This window comes from Pteropus vampyrus, unplaced genomic scaffold (assembly GCF_000151845.1).
Source record: "Pteropus vampyrus isolate Shadow unplaced genomic scaffold, Pvam_2.0 Scaffold102, whole genome shotgun sequence".
NCBI lineage: Eukaryota > Metazoa > Chordata > Mammalia > Chiroptera > Pteropodidae > Pteropus > Pteropus vampyrus.
In genome coordinates this window covers 4,494,143-4,510,570 of record NW_011888883.1, presented here as the reverse complement: position 1 = coordinate 4,510,570, position 16,428 = coordinate 4,494,143, and the positions used below count along the sequence as shown (strand labels likewise).

General features: G+C 33.0%; 1 protein-coding gene across 1 annotated transcript in view; it reads left to right on the top strand.

Annotated features, from left to right (window-relative positions):
- The window catches only part of TTK (TTK protein kinase), a 45,923-nt gene that overhangs the window by 17,263 nt on the left and 12,232 nt on the right, over nucleotides 1-16,428 (top strand). The window contains exons 11-18 of the mRNA XM_011364903.2: nucleotides 1-137; nucleotides 5,991-6,127; nucleotides 7,475-7,601; nucleotides 9,324-9,413; nucleotides 13,304-13,461; nucleotides 13,594-13,745; nucleotides 14,769-14,893; nucleotides 15,884-15,964. The exon at nucleotides 1-137 is cut by the window's left edge and continues 31 nt beyond it. Coding sequence (XP_011363205.1) covers nucleotides 1-137; nucleotides 5,991-6,127; nucleotides 7,475-7,601; nucleotides 9,324-9,413; nucleotides 13,304-13,461; nucleotides 13,594-13,745; nucleotides 14,769-14,893; nucleotides 15,884-15,964 — 1,007 coding nt within the window. The remainder of the gene's footprint in view (nucleotides 138-5,990; nucleotides 6,128-7,474; nucleotides 7,602-9,323; nucleotides 9,414-13,303; nucleotides 13,462-13,593; nucleotides 13,746-14,768; nucleotides 14,894-15,883; nucleotides 15,965-16,428) is intronic.

The window sequence follows — 16,428 nt, the reverse complement described above, 5'->3', positions numbered from 1 at the left end:
ATGAAGAGCCAAAGGTTCCAGAAAGTAACCAGAAACAATGGCAGTCTAAGAGAAAGTCAGAATGTGTAAACCAGAATCCTGCTGCGTCTTCAAACCAGTGGCAGATTCCAGAGATAACCCGAAAAGTTGATACAGAGGTAACTTTTGTTTTCCCTCAGGTGGAACATTGCCATTGTTCATGTGATGATCATGTTAAATGTTTTATTTTATTCAATCCTTATGCGCCATATTTAGTGGAATAGTCTACTTAAGGAACATTATTATTACTCACAAAACAATGACCAGTAACAGTCATATGTTCGCAAGAGTATACGTCAAGTTGAATTCTTTTCTGTTTTCAGTAGTTTTTCTAGATGGCTATTGACTGGCGGCAGGGGTCAGCAAACTACAGCCTATGGGTCAAACTGGTTCTCAGTCTGTCTGTAAATACGTTTTATTGTTGTGCAGCTGTGCCCATTTATTTTTTTTTAAATGTCAACAGGGGAATTGAGTAATTGCAACAGACCTAATCTGATCTACAAAGCCTAATATGTTTCCTGTTTTGCCCTTTACAGAAAATATGTTTATCCCTGACCTAGTGCAATGTGAACCAAAGCATTTGACAGTTTCCTCCTGTCATCCTCATGGATAAAGTAGAAAATATAGACTAGACAATGTATGTAAATTTATAGCATTTTGAATGATCATTCTCAGTGGCTAGGTGTCATTTCCGAAGGAATTATCTAGTAGACTCCTGGAGAATCATACCTATTTCAGTCCATGGACATACTTTCCTCACTTTCTTTTCAGTTATAATCTAACTCAGTGGTTCTCAAAATATTTTGGTCTTGGGACTCCTTTTTATACTCTTAATTATCAACACCCCTAAAGAGCTTTTGTTCACGTAGGTTATATTTACCAGTATTTACTGTAGTAGAAAGTAAAACCAAAAATGTTAAAAACACTTATTAATATATTAAAAACAATCCATTACACGTGAACATAGATACACTTCTATGAAAAATAAGTATTTTCTTTTATTGAAGTATAATTGACATAAAACGTTAGTTTCAGGTGTACAACATAATGTTTTGGTATTTGTATATATCGTGAAATGATCACCACAATAAATCTAGTTAACATCTGTCACCATACTTAGCTACACATTTTTTTTTGTCTTGTGATAAGAACTTTAAGATCTACTCTCTTAATAATTTTCTCAAATATGCAATACAATGTTATTTACTATAGTCACCATGCTGTACATTACATCCCCATGACTTATTTTATACCTGGAAGTTTGTATCTTTTGACTACCTTCACCCTTCTGACCATGGCCTGTGTGCCCATCCCCACCTCCTCAAGGCCCCATCCCACCTCTGGCAAACAACAATCTGTAAGCTTTTTTTAATGATTTTACATACAAGTGATACTATGCAGTATTTATCTTTCTCTGTCTGGGTGTTTCACTTAGCATAATGCTCCCAGGGCCCATTCATGTTTTTGCAAAGGGCAAGATTTCATTCTTTAGGCTGAATAATACTCCTGTGTGTGGTATCACATCACATTTTCTTCATTCATCCATCACTAGATACTTAGGTTGTCTCCATATCTTGACTATTATAAATAATGCTGCAGTTAACTTGAGGGAAGGTGTATATATCTTTTGAGTTAGTATTTTCATTTTCTTCTGGTAAGTACCCTGAAGTGGAAGTGCTGTGTCATATGGTAATTCTGTTTTTAATTTTTTGAAGAACATCTATACTGTTTTTATAGTGACTGCATCAGTTTACATTCCTATTAACCATGCACAAGTGTTCCCTTTTCTCCATATCTTTGTCAGCATTTGTTATTTCTTGTCTTTTTGAGAATAGTTATTCTAACAGGTGTGAGATGATATCTCATTGTGGTTTGATTGGCTTTTCCATAATGATTAGTGATGTTAAGCATCTTTTCATATATCTATCTGTATGTCTTCTTTGGAAAAATGTCTGTTCAGATTTTCTGCCCATTGTTTATTCAGATTTTTTTTCTTATTGTTGTTTTTGCTATTGAGTTATGTGAATTTTTAATATATTTTTGGATATTAACTCCTTATCAGATACATAATTTGCAAATATTTTCTCCCATTCAATAGGTTACCTTTTCATTTTATTGATGGTTTTCTTTGCTATGCATAAGCTTTTTACTTTGAGGTAGTCCCACTTGTTTATTGTTTTTCTTGTCTTTGCTTTTGGTGTCAGATCCAAAAAATCATCATCAAGACCTACATCAAGGACCTTACCACCTATGTTTTCTTCTAGGAGTTTTATGATTTCAGGTCTTACATGCGTCTTTGATCTATTTTGAGTTAATTTTTTGCATGGTATAAGATAGTGGTCTAGTTTCATTCTTTTGCATGTGGTTCTCCAATTTTTCCAGCACCATTTATTGAAGAGATACTCTTTTCCCTATTGCTTATTATTGTCTCCTTTGTCATAAATTACTTGACCTTGTATTTGTGGGTTTATTTCTGTACTCTCTATTGTGTTCCCTTGATCTATGTGTCTGTTTTAATGCCAGTACCATGCTGTTTTGATTATTATAGCTTTATAAAATAGTTTGAAATCAGGGAAGTGATACTTTAGGCTTTGTTCTTCTTTCCTAAGATTGTTTTGGCTATTCAAGGTCTTTTGTAGTTTTATACAAATTTTAGGATTGTTATATTTTTGTGAAAAATACCATTGCCATTGGAATGTTGATAGGGATTGCATTGAATGTGTAGATTGCTTTGGGTATTATGGACATTTTAACAATATTTATATTTCCAATCAATGAGAATGGAATATCTTTCTATTTATTTACATCATCTTTAATTTTTCTCATAAATGTCTACAGTTTTCAGTGTACAGGTTTTTCACTTCCTTGGTTAAATTTATTTCTAAGTATTTTATTCTTTTTGATGTAATCATGAATGGAATTGTTTTGTGAATTTTTGGTAGTTCATTATTAATATGTAGAAATGCAACAGATTTTTGCATGTCGATTTCGTATCTTGTAACTTTACTGAATTTGTTAGTTCTAACAGTCTTTTGGTGTAGTCTTTAGGATTTTCTATATATAATATTATGTCATCTGCAAATAGGGACAGTTTTACTTTTTTCTTTCCAATTTGAATGCCTTTATTTCTTACCTAATTGCTCTGGCTGGGACTTCCAATACAATGTTGAATGTACGTGGCAAGAGTGGGCATTCTTATCTTATTACTGATCTCAGAGGAAAAGCTTTCAGCTTTTCACCATTGAGTATGATGTTATCTGGGCTTGTCATATATGACCTTTATTATGCTCAGTTATATTCTCTCTGAAAAATAAGTATTTTTCAAAAGAAGATAATTGTAGTGAGAGGAGAGTGGCATTGTTGTACAATTTATTTAATGGTTGGCTTACCAGAAGACTATTTCTTGTACCTGCTTTTGCATTCAGTCTGTTTTATTATCATATACCTTGTAGCCTCAGAAAACTTCAGTATATACTCAAAAAACAATGAAAGTGAAAAAGACAAATAATGCCTTAGTATGACTAAGAAAATAGTTTTAACCCCTCAGATCTCCTAAAAAGGTTTTGGAGACCACCCTTTCTTTGCTTTACCTGGATTACTCTTTGGGAACCACCGTTCTAAGTAATGAAGTAGATAACAAATATTAAAGGAGATGAATCCTGACATGTTGAATCATGGATCATATTAAACAGCATCTCTTTTTTCCTTTTGAAACTTGTAATTCAGTAACATGGTAAGGGAATTTAAAACCATTTATTTGTCATTAGGGAAATGTAACTCAAAACTACGGTGAGATACTACTCCATATCCACTAAGACAGCTGTGATTAAAAAGAGACAGTGTGTTGGTGAAGAAATGAAACCCTCACACACTGGTGATGAGAATGTAAAATGGTGTAAGATATGTAGAAAATGGAATGGCAGTTCCTCAAAAGGTTAAACAGAGTCACCATATGATCCAGCAATTCCTAGGTATATAGAAAACTGAAAACATTTATCCACAGAAAAGCTTGCATAAAAATGTTCATAGCAGCTATTCATAATTGCCAAAAAGTGGAAATAACCCAAATATCCATCAGTTAGTTAAACAAAATGTGGTCCTTTTAATTTTATTATTTTATTATTCAACAATAAAACATAGTAAAGTACTGATAAGTGCTATATAAGATAGATAAATCTTGAAAACAATATGGGGCCTATCACAAAAGGCCATATATTATGTGATTCTATTTATAAGAAATGTCCAAAATAGGCAAATCCGTAGAGAGAAAGATTAGTGGTTGCCACTAAGACTGGGAAGAGTGGAGAATGGAGGTGAGTGGAAACAGATGTGGAGTTTCTCCTTAGGGTGATGAAAATAGTCTGTAATTAAATAGTGATGATCACACACCCTTGTGAATATACCAAAAACCATTGAATAGTATACTTGGGAGAAAAAGAAAAAGAGATTAGGCAGTTTCTTGGAGTTGCTCTCTCCAGCAGCCCTCTCAAGTGGAGGTTGTTTTTGTCTCACATCTCGCTTGCATTACAGCTATGCTTCTTGTTGTCATGTCCAGACCATTTCTTCTCTTGCAAAAGCCCTGCCTTTTTGAAGCTTCTGCCTTCTGAATATACCATCCTGTTTCTTGCTCATTGCTATCATCTCTAAACATCTAATGACTCCCCATCATTCCTTCAAGATACTATTAGGCTCTGAATCACTTCAATTTACTTCAAACCAACAGCTATCATCTTTTTTTCATGGCTTCTATACCCCTATGTATTGCTAGTCCTACACCTAGCCTCCAAATTCATAACTTCTTTCTCCTTCATAACCATTTCCTTAATTTCAACTTAGCTGCCCATTCCTATATCCTTAATTCTGATCTTTAGAATCTCAAATGCAAACATCTCACTCTATGACTACAATATTTCCACTTTCCTTGCTGAATAATCTTACTACGACAGTTTCTCAATACCATTCTGACCAAATATAGATGAGGAAATCTTAAATTAAGTAGAAAATTTATCCAGGAAAAGAGACAATAGCAGTCATGCTAGCTATCTTCAAAAACTTGAAGGACAAAAATGTAAGAAGTAGAAGGGATTTATCCATTGTGGTTCTCAAGAGCATAACATGGACCAGGGGGTTAAAATTATAATAGAGAAACTGACTTAATCTAAACATCTACGAATCCTTTCTGATAACTAAAGCTGTACCCAAGTTGAAATGAACCTCCTTAGACAGTAGTGAGTGCTCAGTTACTAATACCATTCAGACAAAATTTGGTTCTGTATTTGGTTGAGAGGCTGTAGAACAGGCGTTGGCAAAGTCTTCTGTAAAAGGTTAGTAGGCTTTATAGACCAGATGGTCACTGTTGCAGTTACTCAGCTCTGCCATTATAGCATGAAAACAGCCATATGACAGTATGTAAACAAATGAGCATAGCTGTGTCCCAGTGAAATTTTATTTACAAAAACTGGTGGCAGGCCAGATTCAGCCTGCACTTTGTAATTTACCTATCCTTCCTGTGGAGGATGTTCATCAGTGCTTTGGAATTTTTATGAGATAAATTCTACAAACATTATGTCTCTTATGAAGAACACTAGGTAGGTATTTGCTATTTCAAATTATGCTAACTAATTAATATTTGGCCATTTTCCCCATAAACATATAAGTGGAGAATGTGATTTTATTGTTCAAAGACTAGTTTTTAGAAGCACAGGGTATTTATTTAGTTTATAAAAATTCAATACTGGTTACAATAGACCTGAAGGGCGAGGACATTAGATCCTGTTTTGTTAAACAATACTGTGTGCTTTCCCTCTACTTGTAATCCCTTTGAGCAGAATATAACAGGCTTTAGAATTTAGAAAGAGCAACATCAAAAAGTTATTGAAAGTCTGGAATACATATGTCTACTTATTTTAGCATGCTTTGTATTTCATATTTTTATTATTTGTTTTAGAAGTGATATTTTTGTTTTGTTTTAGCAGAAACAAACCACTTTTGATCAACCTGCTTCTTTAGTTTCCAAGCAGTCACCGCCAATATCAATACCTAAAAGGACTGACCAAAAATCCGTTTGTAAGACACCCAGCAGCAGAGCCTTGGAAGATTACATGAGCTGGTAATTACTTATGGCTCTTAACTTTGTGTAATAGAAATAACATGAGCTTTGGGGCCAAATAGATCTCGAGTTGAATCCTTTAAAAGTTTTTCAAATTCATACTATTTTTCTCAGTGTCATTTTTTTTTCATCTGTAAAAGGGGAGCAGAAGGTGGCTACAATATATTTTTAAGGATTGTTGTGAAAGTCTCTGTTATATTGTAATCTGTACCTACAACCTCAATACTCTAAGTATGCAAAACTTCTTGATAATCATGCATTGCAACTTTGATACTTCTCTGTAATTGGGAGAGATTTTAAGGTTACATTCTTAGAGCTAAAGGGTAGATACGTTTTATAGCAAATGAGGTATTAATTGAAATATGATAGTTTCTGAGAGATTGTTTACAGGTGACAGTTCTGGGAATGTTCAGAGGTATAAGATGAATGGATGGGAATGAGGGATGAGTAAAGGAATTGGATGGTTGGTGCTAATAGGAAATAAGGGATGGTGCAAATGTAAATTAATGATATTCAAAGAAAAGAAATAATGGATGTGACACATCATATTCTTTAACTAGTGGCTATACTTTAATATATTTTTTAACGTCTTAGAGGATAACTTAAATCCATGATGCCTTTTGCTTTTCATTTTCATAACGTAATCTTTGATGTTAATTAGAAATGGTCTTAGAAATTTTATAACCTAGTCTCCTACCTACTATATATTACCTCATTTTATTATACTTAGAATGTTTTAAAGAATGATTGCTAACTACAATAATAATGCAGTTATTTCTTGTGAAATTAGCGTACTTTTTGTCAACAAATATTAATAGAACTACTTTGTGCCAAGCACCATTCTAGGTACTAAGGAGACAATAGTAAATAAGACAAGCAAAAGCATAAATGTGAACTGAACGGCATTTAGCTCAAAGACTAAGTTCCCTGATGTAATTTGGCATTCAGATATCTCTGGCAGGCTGCTGTAGAACATTATTGTTAGAAAGCACTCTTAAAACCTGTGATCAGCCATAGGGCTGATCTTTGCCTTGGATAAGTTCTTATAAAATAACCCCAACTACATATTTCAAATGCCATCTGATTTTTTTTAAATAAGGATCTTTTTTTGAGGGGGTGAGGGGTCTGGGAACAAAAATTACTTTCAGAAAGAATTTCCCCAAAACAAATTTCTTGTGTTGGTGTATCTAGGATAAATAATTCAGCTGTATTATGAAAACTGGCTTGGGTTCTGTTTAACGTGACAGATTTAAGTTTATGTTCATCTTTTAAAATCACACAAAAACTAACTTAGACTCTTGTTTTTAAATTGTTTAATGTTTTAAATTAAAAAACTATCTTTCCTAGTTTTAGAACTCCAGTTGTAAAGAATGACTTTCCACCTGCTTGTCAGTTGTCAACACCTTATAACCAGCCTGCCTATTTCCAGCAGCAACAGCAGCAAATACCTGTTACTCCACTTCAAAATTTACAGGTTTGATAAGCTTTATCTATGATAGTACATGTTAAAGTATGATCAATTTCAAAGGCTTTATTATTACAGTATCTAGTTGTTAGGAAAAGTCTTAAGAACTTGTCAATTCTTAGTTCCATTAAGCAAAACTCTTTTCTGATAAGAGTACCTCTTGACTTTGAGAGGTTAGTTATTAAAGAAGCTAATGAAGTTTTTTTCAATAACTGGGCCAGAGGACCCAGTTTGAATAGCTAGATACAACTTCTTTTGTAATCAAAGTTACTTTTTATTTCATTTAACTAATTAAGCCAGCTGTTAATGAGCAGCCTCATTTCATTGGCTGCTGAATAAACAGGTAAATTTTTTTAAAAAATCAGAATAGCAAGGTGAGATGTTACTAGAATATACTATAAAACTTAAAAATTATAAACGAATTTTTTTTACTGGTGAGGCGATTGCATTGCCATCTGTAGAAAAGTTAATTTAGACACTCTCCTGACATAAATACTAAAATTAGTTTCTAATAACTATCTGAGAGACAGCTTAATACTGATAGAAAGGATAGGCTTTGAAGAGAGGTGCCTGGCCATGAATCTTGGCCTCACTCCTTACCAGCTGTATGATATATAAACATATGTTACACACACACATATATGTATCTTAAAACAGAACCTGGTACTTAGTAAATAATAAAAATAGCAGCAATTATTATTTAAATAACAAAACAGCAAGAAAAAAATAACCCATAAGTAATTAATTATACAAATCAAGAGATAAGAAAGTTAGATAACAGAAAGTAGAACAGTGGTTACCAGGGGCTAGAGGGAGGGAGGAATGGGGAGTTAATATTACTAGATATAGTTTCAATATAAGATAATGAAAAGTTCTGGAGATGGATCGTGGTAATGGTTACACAACAATGTGAACGTACTTGATGCCACTGCATTGTATACTTAAACATGGTTAAAATGGTAAATTTCATGTTATATATATTTTACCACAATTAAAAAAAATAGAACTAACTGAGATTTATTCAGATCTTGTTTCAACTTGGTTAATCAGGCTAATCAGGTGCTCTTTGTGTTTTCACCTTCCTTGTCAGCTCAGAATAAGTCCTCTCATTCCATTCCATCTGTTCAAAGCTTTTATAGGTCCACAGAGAGCTCTAGCACAAGGGAAGGGAAGAAAGGGAACATATAGTAGATCAGTTGAAAGTCTGCTGAGGAAATGCTATGGTTCAAATTAAGTAACTTGTTGAACATCACCCAGCAAAAAGGGAGCATGGGTGAAATTTGCATTTGTCAGGTTGACTCTGGAGCTCTTAGAACCTTAGCTCACTGTTTTTCTATAATGTAATGTTAAATGAGAAAATTTGTGTGTTATATATATGTAAATATGCAAGTAAAGAGGTTTGTGTAAGAAAAAGATAAAGATGAAAAGTGATAGCTTAAGAATTTATATGTTGGATATTAACCCCCCAGCCCCAATTCTTCTATTTATGTATTTAGGTTAAGTAAAGGCAAGTTAGAGGGGAAGACCTTAGATGTTTGTCTGTATATTAATTTAATAAGTTTATTTCTTTGACTAAAGTATGTAAATTCCTTTTTTAAAATAATTGTGACTAATACCTAACTAAAATTTAAGATGATTTCAAAGTTGGAAGTATTTCATGATATTAAATGTAAGCTAGTTTCTCAGGCATATTATTTGACCCTTTGAATCTTTTTTGTCTTAATTATTTAGATTTCAGCGTCCTCTTCAAACGAATGCATTTCAGTGAAAGGAAGAATTTATTCCATTTTGAAGCAGATAGGAAGTGGAGGTTCAAGTAAGGTAAATATCTTAAATATTTAAGAAACAAATGAAAATATCTTAAACTTAACTTTCTTTGTCTTTTTACCTTTTTGGTCTCTTTCTTAACTTTTAGGGAGCTATATTGCCCTTCAACCAAAAAAGTCCTTCTCAGCCCCTGCTCCATTTACTCTCCCCGATAATGACGTATCTCTTAGGCCCATCTCTTAATTCCAATTCCCTGTTCTTCCCTCTTAATGTCCTTTTTCCTAATTTCTTCTCTAAATAACATTAACATTGACTTAAGAGTGGCAAATGACAGCTATGTTATTATCACAAAAAAATCTTTCTGAAAGTCAGGATCATGATATAAATAATATACTTAGGTTGTTTAATATGACTAATCAGCAAGTTTTTTGACTAACGGATTATGTTTTGAGTTTTTCATTTCAAAAACAGTTTAGTAACATGAATTTCTGGAATTAGAATAGATCGTTTCCTAAATTTATATGAGTTCTGATTTTATATGGTTCTAATTCTGTGAGTGAAAGGCATCTCAAAAGAGTTCTCTAAACGTACTATCATCAGTTCTTCTCATTATCTTCACTTAAATCCACTTGTCAGATTTTTTACCTTCATCACTCACTAAAATAATTATCAAGATTACTAATAAGCTCCACATTTTTGCCAAATCTGATTCTTAGCTTTGATTTTGGGTTACTTGGCATTCGGGATAGTTGATTATTCTTTTCTCACGGAAACTTTCTTTTTCCACGTAACATGTCTCAGTTTTCCTCCTCTGCAACTAATTGTTCTTTTCAGTCTTCCTCATGTCCCTAATCTCAATGGTGCAGTGCCTCAGCCCAGTCCTTGAGCTCTTTTCTTCTCTCTCTTAACTCGTTCTCTTAGTGTTCTTATTCAACTCATGGTTTTAGATACTAGATATATGCTGACAATTCCTAGACATATTTCCAGCTCACACCTTTCCCTTGAATTTCAGACACTCGTATGTCCACTTTGACTGCTCAGCATCTCTTCTCAGGTGTCTGCTAGATATTTAAATCTTAATATGTTCCAAAGATAACTCTCGCTCCATAGGCTTTCCCATTTTAGTAAACTGCAACTTCATTCTTCCAATTGCTGGGCCAAAAACCTGTAGTCACCATTGAGTCTACTTATTCTCACACATATATCCAGCCAATCAGCAAATCTTGTTGGTTCTACCTCAAAGTATATCCAGAATCTGACTATTTCTTACCACCTCCACTATTATGACTTTGGCCCAGGCAACTACCATCTTTTCATCTGGATTATTACAATAGCCTTTTAACCAGTCTCATTGACTTAGTCCTTATTCTCCTGGTCTATTTTAACATTAGTCAGTTTTCCTCCACATATCCTCATGTATTTGCTCAAGTGTCTTCTCAATCAGTCCTTCCTCACTCTCTTTAAAACCGTATCTCCCACTTCCCATCACTCATGAGCTCCATTCCCCTCTCCTGCTTTTTCTCTGTAGCTCATCTTCTAACGTGCTCTATAATTTACTTACTTGGTTTGTTGCTTGTATCCCCCTCGATTGAATACAGGTTCCATCATCATATGGATGTTTGTCTGATTTGCTCAGTGATATTTGTTCTGTTATCTGTACTAGTGTCTAAAACATAAGGGAGACTAAAGTATTTGTTGAATGAATGAACTGTTTCTCCTCAGCTCTTTTGCTGTTATAAGTTAAGGTTGAGATATGAAATGAAGCCTGTTAGGTTTATTTTAAATTTTACTGTTAATTTTCTAAGCCAGCTAAGACTATCTTGTTAACTAATTATGAATAAGGTACGTACAATACCATAAATAGCAAGTTTTCAATAATATTAGTTTCTTTTCTGTATGCATTTCCTTTATTCTTTCCTTTGCCTCAAATTTTAGGCATGGTGATAAAGGGATAATGCAACTGATTTTTATCAATATATTTGAATTACCTGATTTAGTTGCTTTAATAGAAATTCTTTGGTTAATATTTATTATTAGTTATTTAGCTATATTTTAATAGTGTCAAGGAAAGGTATTTATTTAGTGGCTTATCTTCAGAGAATGTAGAATAATTTTAACAGTGTTTAGACATTTTTTCTTTGGAGTATAATAAAGATTTATAAGAGCATAATCTTATTTAAGTCAAGGGCCAAGCAATAAAGCCATGACCAGCTCATACTGTCTTAATGTGATTAAATTATTGTTATTTAATTCAGTTATGATGGAGTTGGAAAAATCAACATGCCTTGGGGGAAAAAACATACTTTATGGAACTAACACTGTTTATTTTCTTTCTAGAGAGTAGGCAGTGACCAACTTACGCTGTGTTAAGAGCATTTAGACAGATCATGGGGCATTCATAGGATGGCCAAGCCACTGGCCTTAGTAGTTCTTTTATTAACTTCTCATAAAAACTGACAAATTATAACTGACACTTTCTGTGTGAAATGGAAATAAGGGCTACCTAATCTACCTCATCAGTTATTATAACAAGAGTTTTGTCAGAGCAGAGGTAATAGGAGAGTAAAAGCATACAAATGCAAAAAGGTGATTTAAAAGTTTTCATTTGTTCAAATTTTTTGATATCTTATTATATAGTTTTAATATCCTGCAGATCTTTCTGATATACCTGACAACTTAAATCTGTTTTTAAATGTCCACTTTATTCTGTCCTAATTGTCTTTAATGGTGGTAGCTAACATTTGCTACACTCCGAACACATCATCTCAGTCATCCTTCCAAACCTGTATGGTAGGTACTAACGACATATTTATTGTGTTAAAACAGAATGGTAGATATCTCAATTCTTTGAGATTTGTAAGGCTGTTTACCTTATACAAAATGCTATTTTAAAATTATTTTTATCTATTTCCTTGCTATTTTCCACTGACTCTTGACCTATCATTGTTTTATGCCCCTCCCCCCTTTAATTTGCTATGTGTGTAAATAAACCTAGTAATACTTTGTTTTGTGTTTAAAATTTTTAAAGTAACTAAGCTGTACTTGACAACCTAATAGGTTCTCCTTATTAGTGCAGTTGCAGTGCATGAACCTGATATATACTAGCATTTTTCTCATTTTTTGCCAGCATCTGCCGGGTTGTCAAGGTTAAATGACTTTTAAATAAATGATGTTTACTTCAACATGTTAAAGAGATAAATGAGTCTAATTTTCCTTGCTTACACTGGCATTTTGTGTTTGAATTCTTGCCCCATCCCTTTTGCTTTTTTGCTGAAGATTAGACACATTAGCAGTGTCTTATACTTTTCAAAATGTATAATCTCCATTATTAGTATTGCTTAGAAGTTGGCTGTCATTATAGCTGCAGTAATTTGACCTGGATCTTAGAGATCTGACGACGTGCTTACAGGGACTGGTTCCTATAAAATTGACGTTGAAAATTAGACCTAATCTACTTTTCACAACTAAGTATACTGATAGCTTACAATTAGTACATATTTTTAAGTATTCTCTGTTTACCACATGAATGAAATTGTCAACTCCAGGCACAATGGGAAAAACACTAACTGAAATAAATTGACTGTTTATTACAGCCTTTAGTCTTCCTTAAGATTTCTGAATGTCTTTTTCTTTAGGCTATTTCCCTAGATAGAATGTCTTTTTCTTTAGGTAATTTCCCAGCAGAACATATATGAAATTTATATTATCTTTCTCATATATTGATATAGAGACTTTTTAGGGTTTATGCCTTTGAGTTACTGAAAGCCCATTGTCATAGGTAGCTGAGAATGTACTACTTACTCTCCTAAAATGTTTTTTTCTTCTATACTCAAAATAAGCCCAGACATTTTTAATTATTCATATCAGTATTCCTTAACCTGTCTTAATAAATTTAGTATTGTGTTAATACAATTCTAAACTTTTCCCTTTGTTCTACTATATAGGTATTTCAGGTATTGAATGAAAAGAAACAGATACTTGCTATAAAGTATGTGAACTTAGAAGAAGCAGATAATCAAACAATTGATAGTTACAGGAATGAAATCGCTTATTTGAATAAACTACAACAACACAGTGATAAGATCATTCGACTTTATGATTAGTAAGACTTTTTTTTTTTAAATTTAAAAGAAAACTTTTGGAGGTATAATTCTTCTGATAAATACCTAATAAGTCTTAATAGTATAACCTAACCATTTATTGTTTTGTTGTTTTTATTTGTTTTTAATGGTAGTGAAATCACAGACCAGTACATCTACATGGTAATGGAGTGTGGAAATATTGATCTTAATAGTTGGCTTAAAAAGAAAAAATCCGTTAATCCATGGGAACGCAAGAGTTACTGGAAAAATATGTTGGAGGCAGTTTACACAATTCATCAACATGGTATTTTAAAATCTCTATTATGTACAGTTAAAATATTCATTAATAGTGTCATCTTAGAGAAATATACCTACAATTTTAAGATATTGGTTATTGTCACCTTTAGACTAAATAAACTAAATATTTGAAAATTTTTTTAAAGATGAAGAGACAAAATCATTTCTTTAAAGCACTGTTAACCAGAGAAGATAGAGCATGAACACAAGTTCCACATCCGTAAATACAAAATGTATCTTTATCAATATTAATGCAGTCATAATCCTAAATCTTCGAATACTTGGATTATAGCAGATCTGAGACTTTGGGGTTCAGGCATCCTAAAAATCTAAGATATTTCACTCATTCTAGTTTTTTTATATCAAGTGCCTTGTGTGAGAGTTGGTTTTTATTTTTATTTATTTATTTTTTAACTGTTAGCCTTACCTTTTGGCTTGGTTTTTTACTTTACTTGGACTTGGTTCTTTTTAGGCTTCTCTACCTTTGTTTTATCCTTTTTAATAACTATTAACCTGGATAATCGTAATTTGTCTCCTCATGTCTCCCTTCCTATAAGTTAAAAGAATTCACCAGTGATGAAGATAAGGCTATAGGGATGGAGGTGTCAGGAACATGAGGGGCTCACCATCTGACAGTATAATTTACAATGCTCTCTAATGGGTGGCGAATTACAGTGGTTAAGTATAAACTCTGAAGCCAGCTGCTTGGGTTCATCTCATGGCACTGTCACCTAGGCCCTGTGACACTGAAAAAATGACTTAAAATCTTTGCCTTAGTACCTCACCTAAAAATGGGGATAATAGTACTTACCCTAACATTGGTATAAGAATTAAATGATTCAATACAAGCAACAAACTTAGAATAGTGCCTGGCACATAGCAGGTGCTATATGTTTGTAGACTGTATTAAAAATGAATATTTAATTTGATTGACTAATTAAAGGAATCCGTTTGGCCAGTAGATTGTGAATTTTTTTGTACTTACAATGTTTTACATTGTCTAACATTATAATGGATTTTTATTTTGAAGGCATTGTTCACAGTGATCTGAAACCTGCTAACTTTCTGATAGTTGATGGAATGCTAAAGCTAATTGATTTTGGTATCGCAAACCAAATGCAACCAGATACAACAAGTATTGTTAAAGACTCTCAGGTGAGACTTAATGAATGGTTGCTTACCACACAGTAGAATTTAATTTCTTTTAACCTGTGAAGTATTATTTTGCTAATGGGGATTTTATCTTCACCTACCTCATTAAATGACTCGAAGCTTTTTTATAAGAATGGGTACTTTAACTACAAAAACAAATAAAAACCATGACTAATACAAATTTGTATAGATAGTCAAGATCCAGTAGAAATATATCCAGCAATTTTGAATGATTGTTCTATAGCTGAGTTAGAGAAGCGGTAATACCTATCTTGGAAATCATCTTGGTCATTCATTATCTAAAATTCACCCAAAACTTGGTCTCAGAGTTTTCCAGTAGCAGCCAAAGAGGGAATTGCAGTTACATGTTTTGCATTGTTCATGAGGTAAGATTATTTCACTCTTCCAGAGAGTTAGGGTTTTTCTTTTCGTTTCCTTTTGGGAAAAAAAAAAATTCTTAAGTAGGCTTTCATATTCCAAGCACTATAATAAATAGTGTACTCAGCTGAATTTTAGAATAAAATAATGCATTTAAAATTGGCATCATCCTACTGTGAAAACTTGCATCCCATCTCAGTTCAGATATGGGCTCAGGGAGTATTTGGAGAAAAGGTAGATTGTTGGTTGGCTGGTTGATTTTTAAAAAGCATTTGAGTCTATTCCAACACAGGAATGAGTGATTGATCGATTCTTTCATAATTTATTTCTGTTAATATAATTCTAGCCTGGACAGTTTTACGGTAGTTGCCTACCATAACCACAGAAAAAACAGCGTTCTGAAAGGAGCCACTTTGCTGGTTATGAGCCCAATTTATTTTGCTGGAGTTATGAAGAAATTTATGTCTTAATATTGCTGTTGTTTGAGTTTTTCAGATATATTACTGAAATCTGTAATTACCTAAGTTTCCAAGACTCTGGCATTTGTGTTTTTACAAATCTAAAGCAGAATGAAGTATTTTCATTGATTTGTGTTTTCTGTGATTTGGCAAACAGGTTGGTACAGTTAATTATATGCCACCAGAAGCAATCAAAGATATGTCTTCCTCAAGAGAGAATGGAAAATCCAAATCAAAGGTACTATAAAAGTTATTTACATCCCATTTACCTTGTATCAATAGGGTATATTCTATTCTCTGAATAAACTTAACAGATAACTGAAAGTTATTTTAAGTTTTAAAACTTAATAGGCCATTGCAGAGATTATCGTGGGATTTAATTTCACCCTTCTTCTTTGGTTTGAGATTGTTCTTTAATGTTATGCTTTTAATATGGCGATGCCTCACAGTGTGCTCCTACAAGAAATGCACCTAGATATTTCTTGAGTTTTAAAACTAAAGAAAAAAAATTAGGACTAAATTAGCTCTGATTTGGACACCTTAAATAACAGAATTGATAACCTTTGAAGTCTCATTTTGTTTCTTCTGTGATTCTTACATTTTATTTCATACCATTTATTCACTTGTGGATACTACATTTCCAAGTACAACTCTAGAATATACTTTTTCCTGGCCTGCCATTGGCTATTTTCCCATGTACCT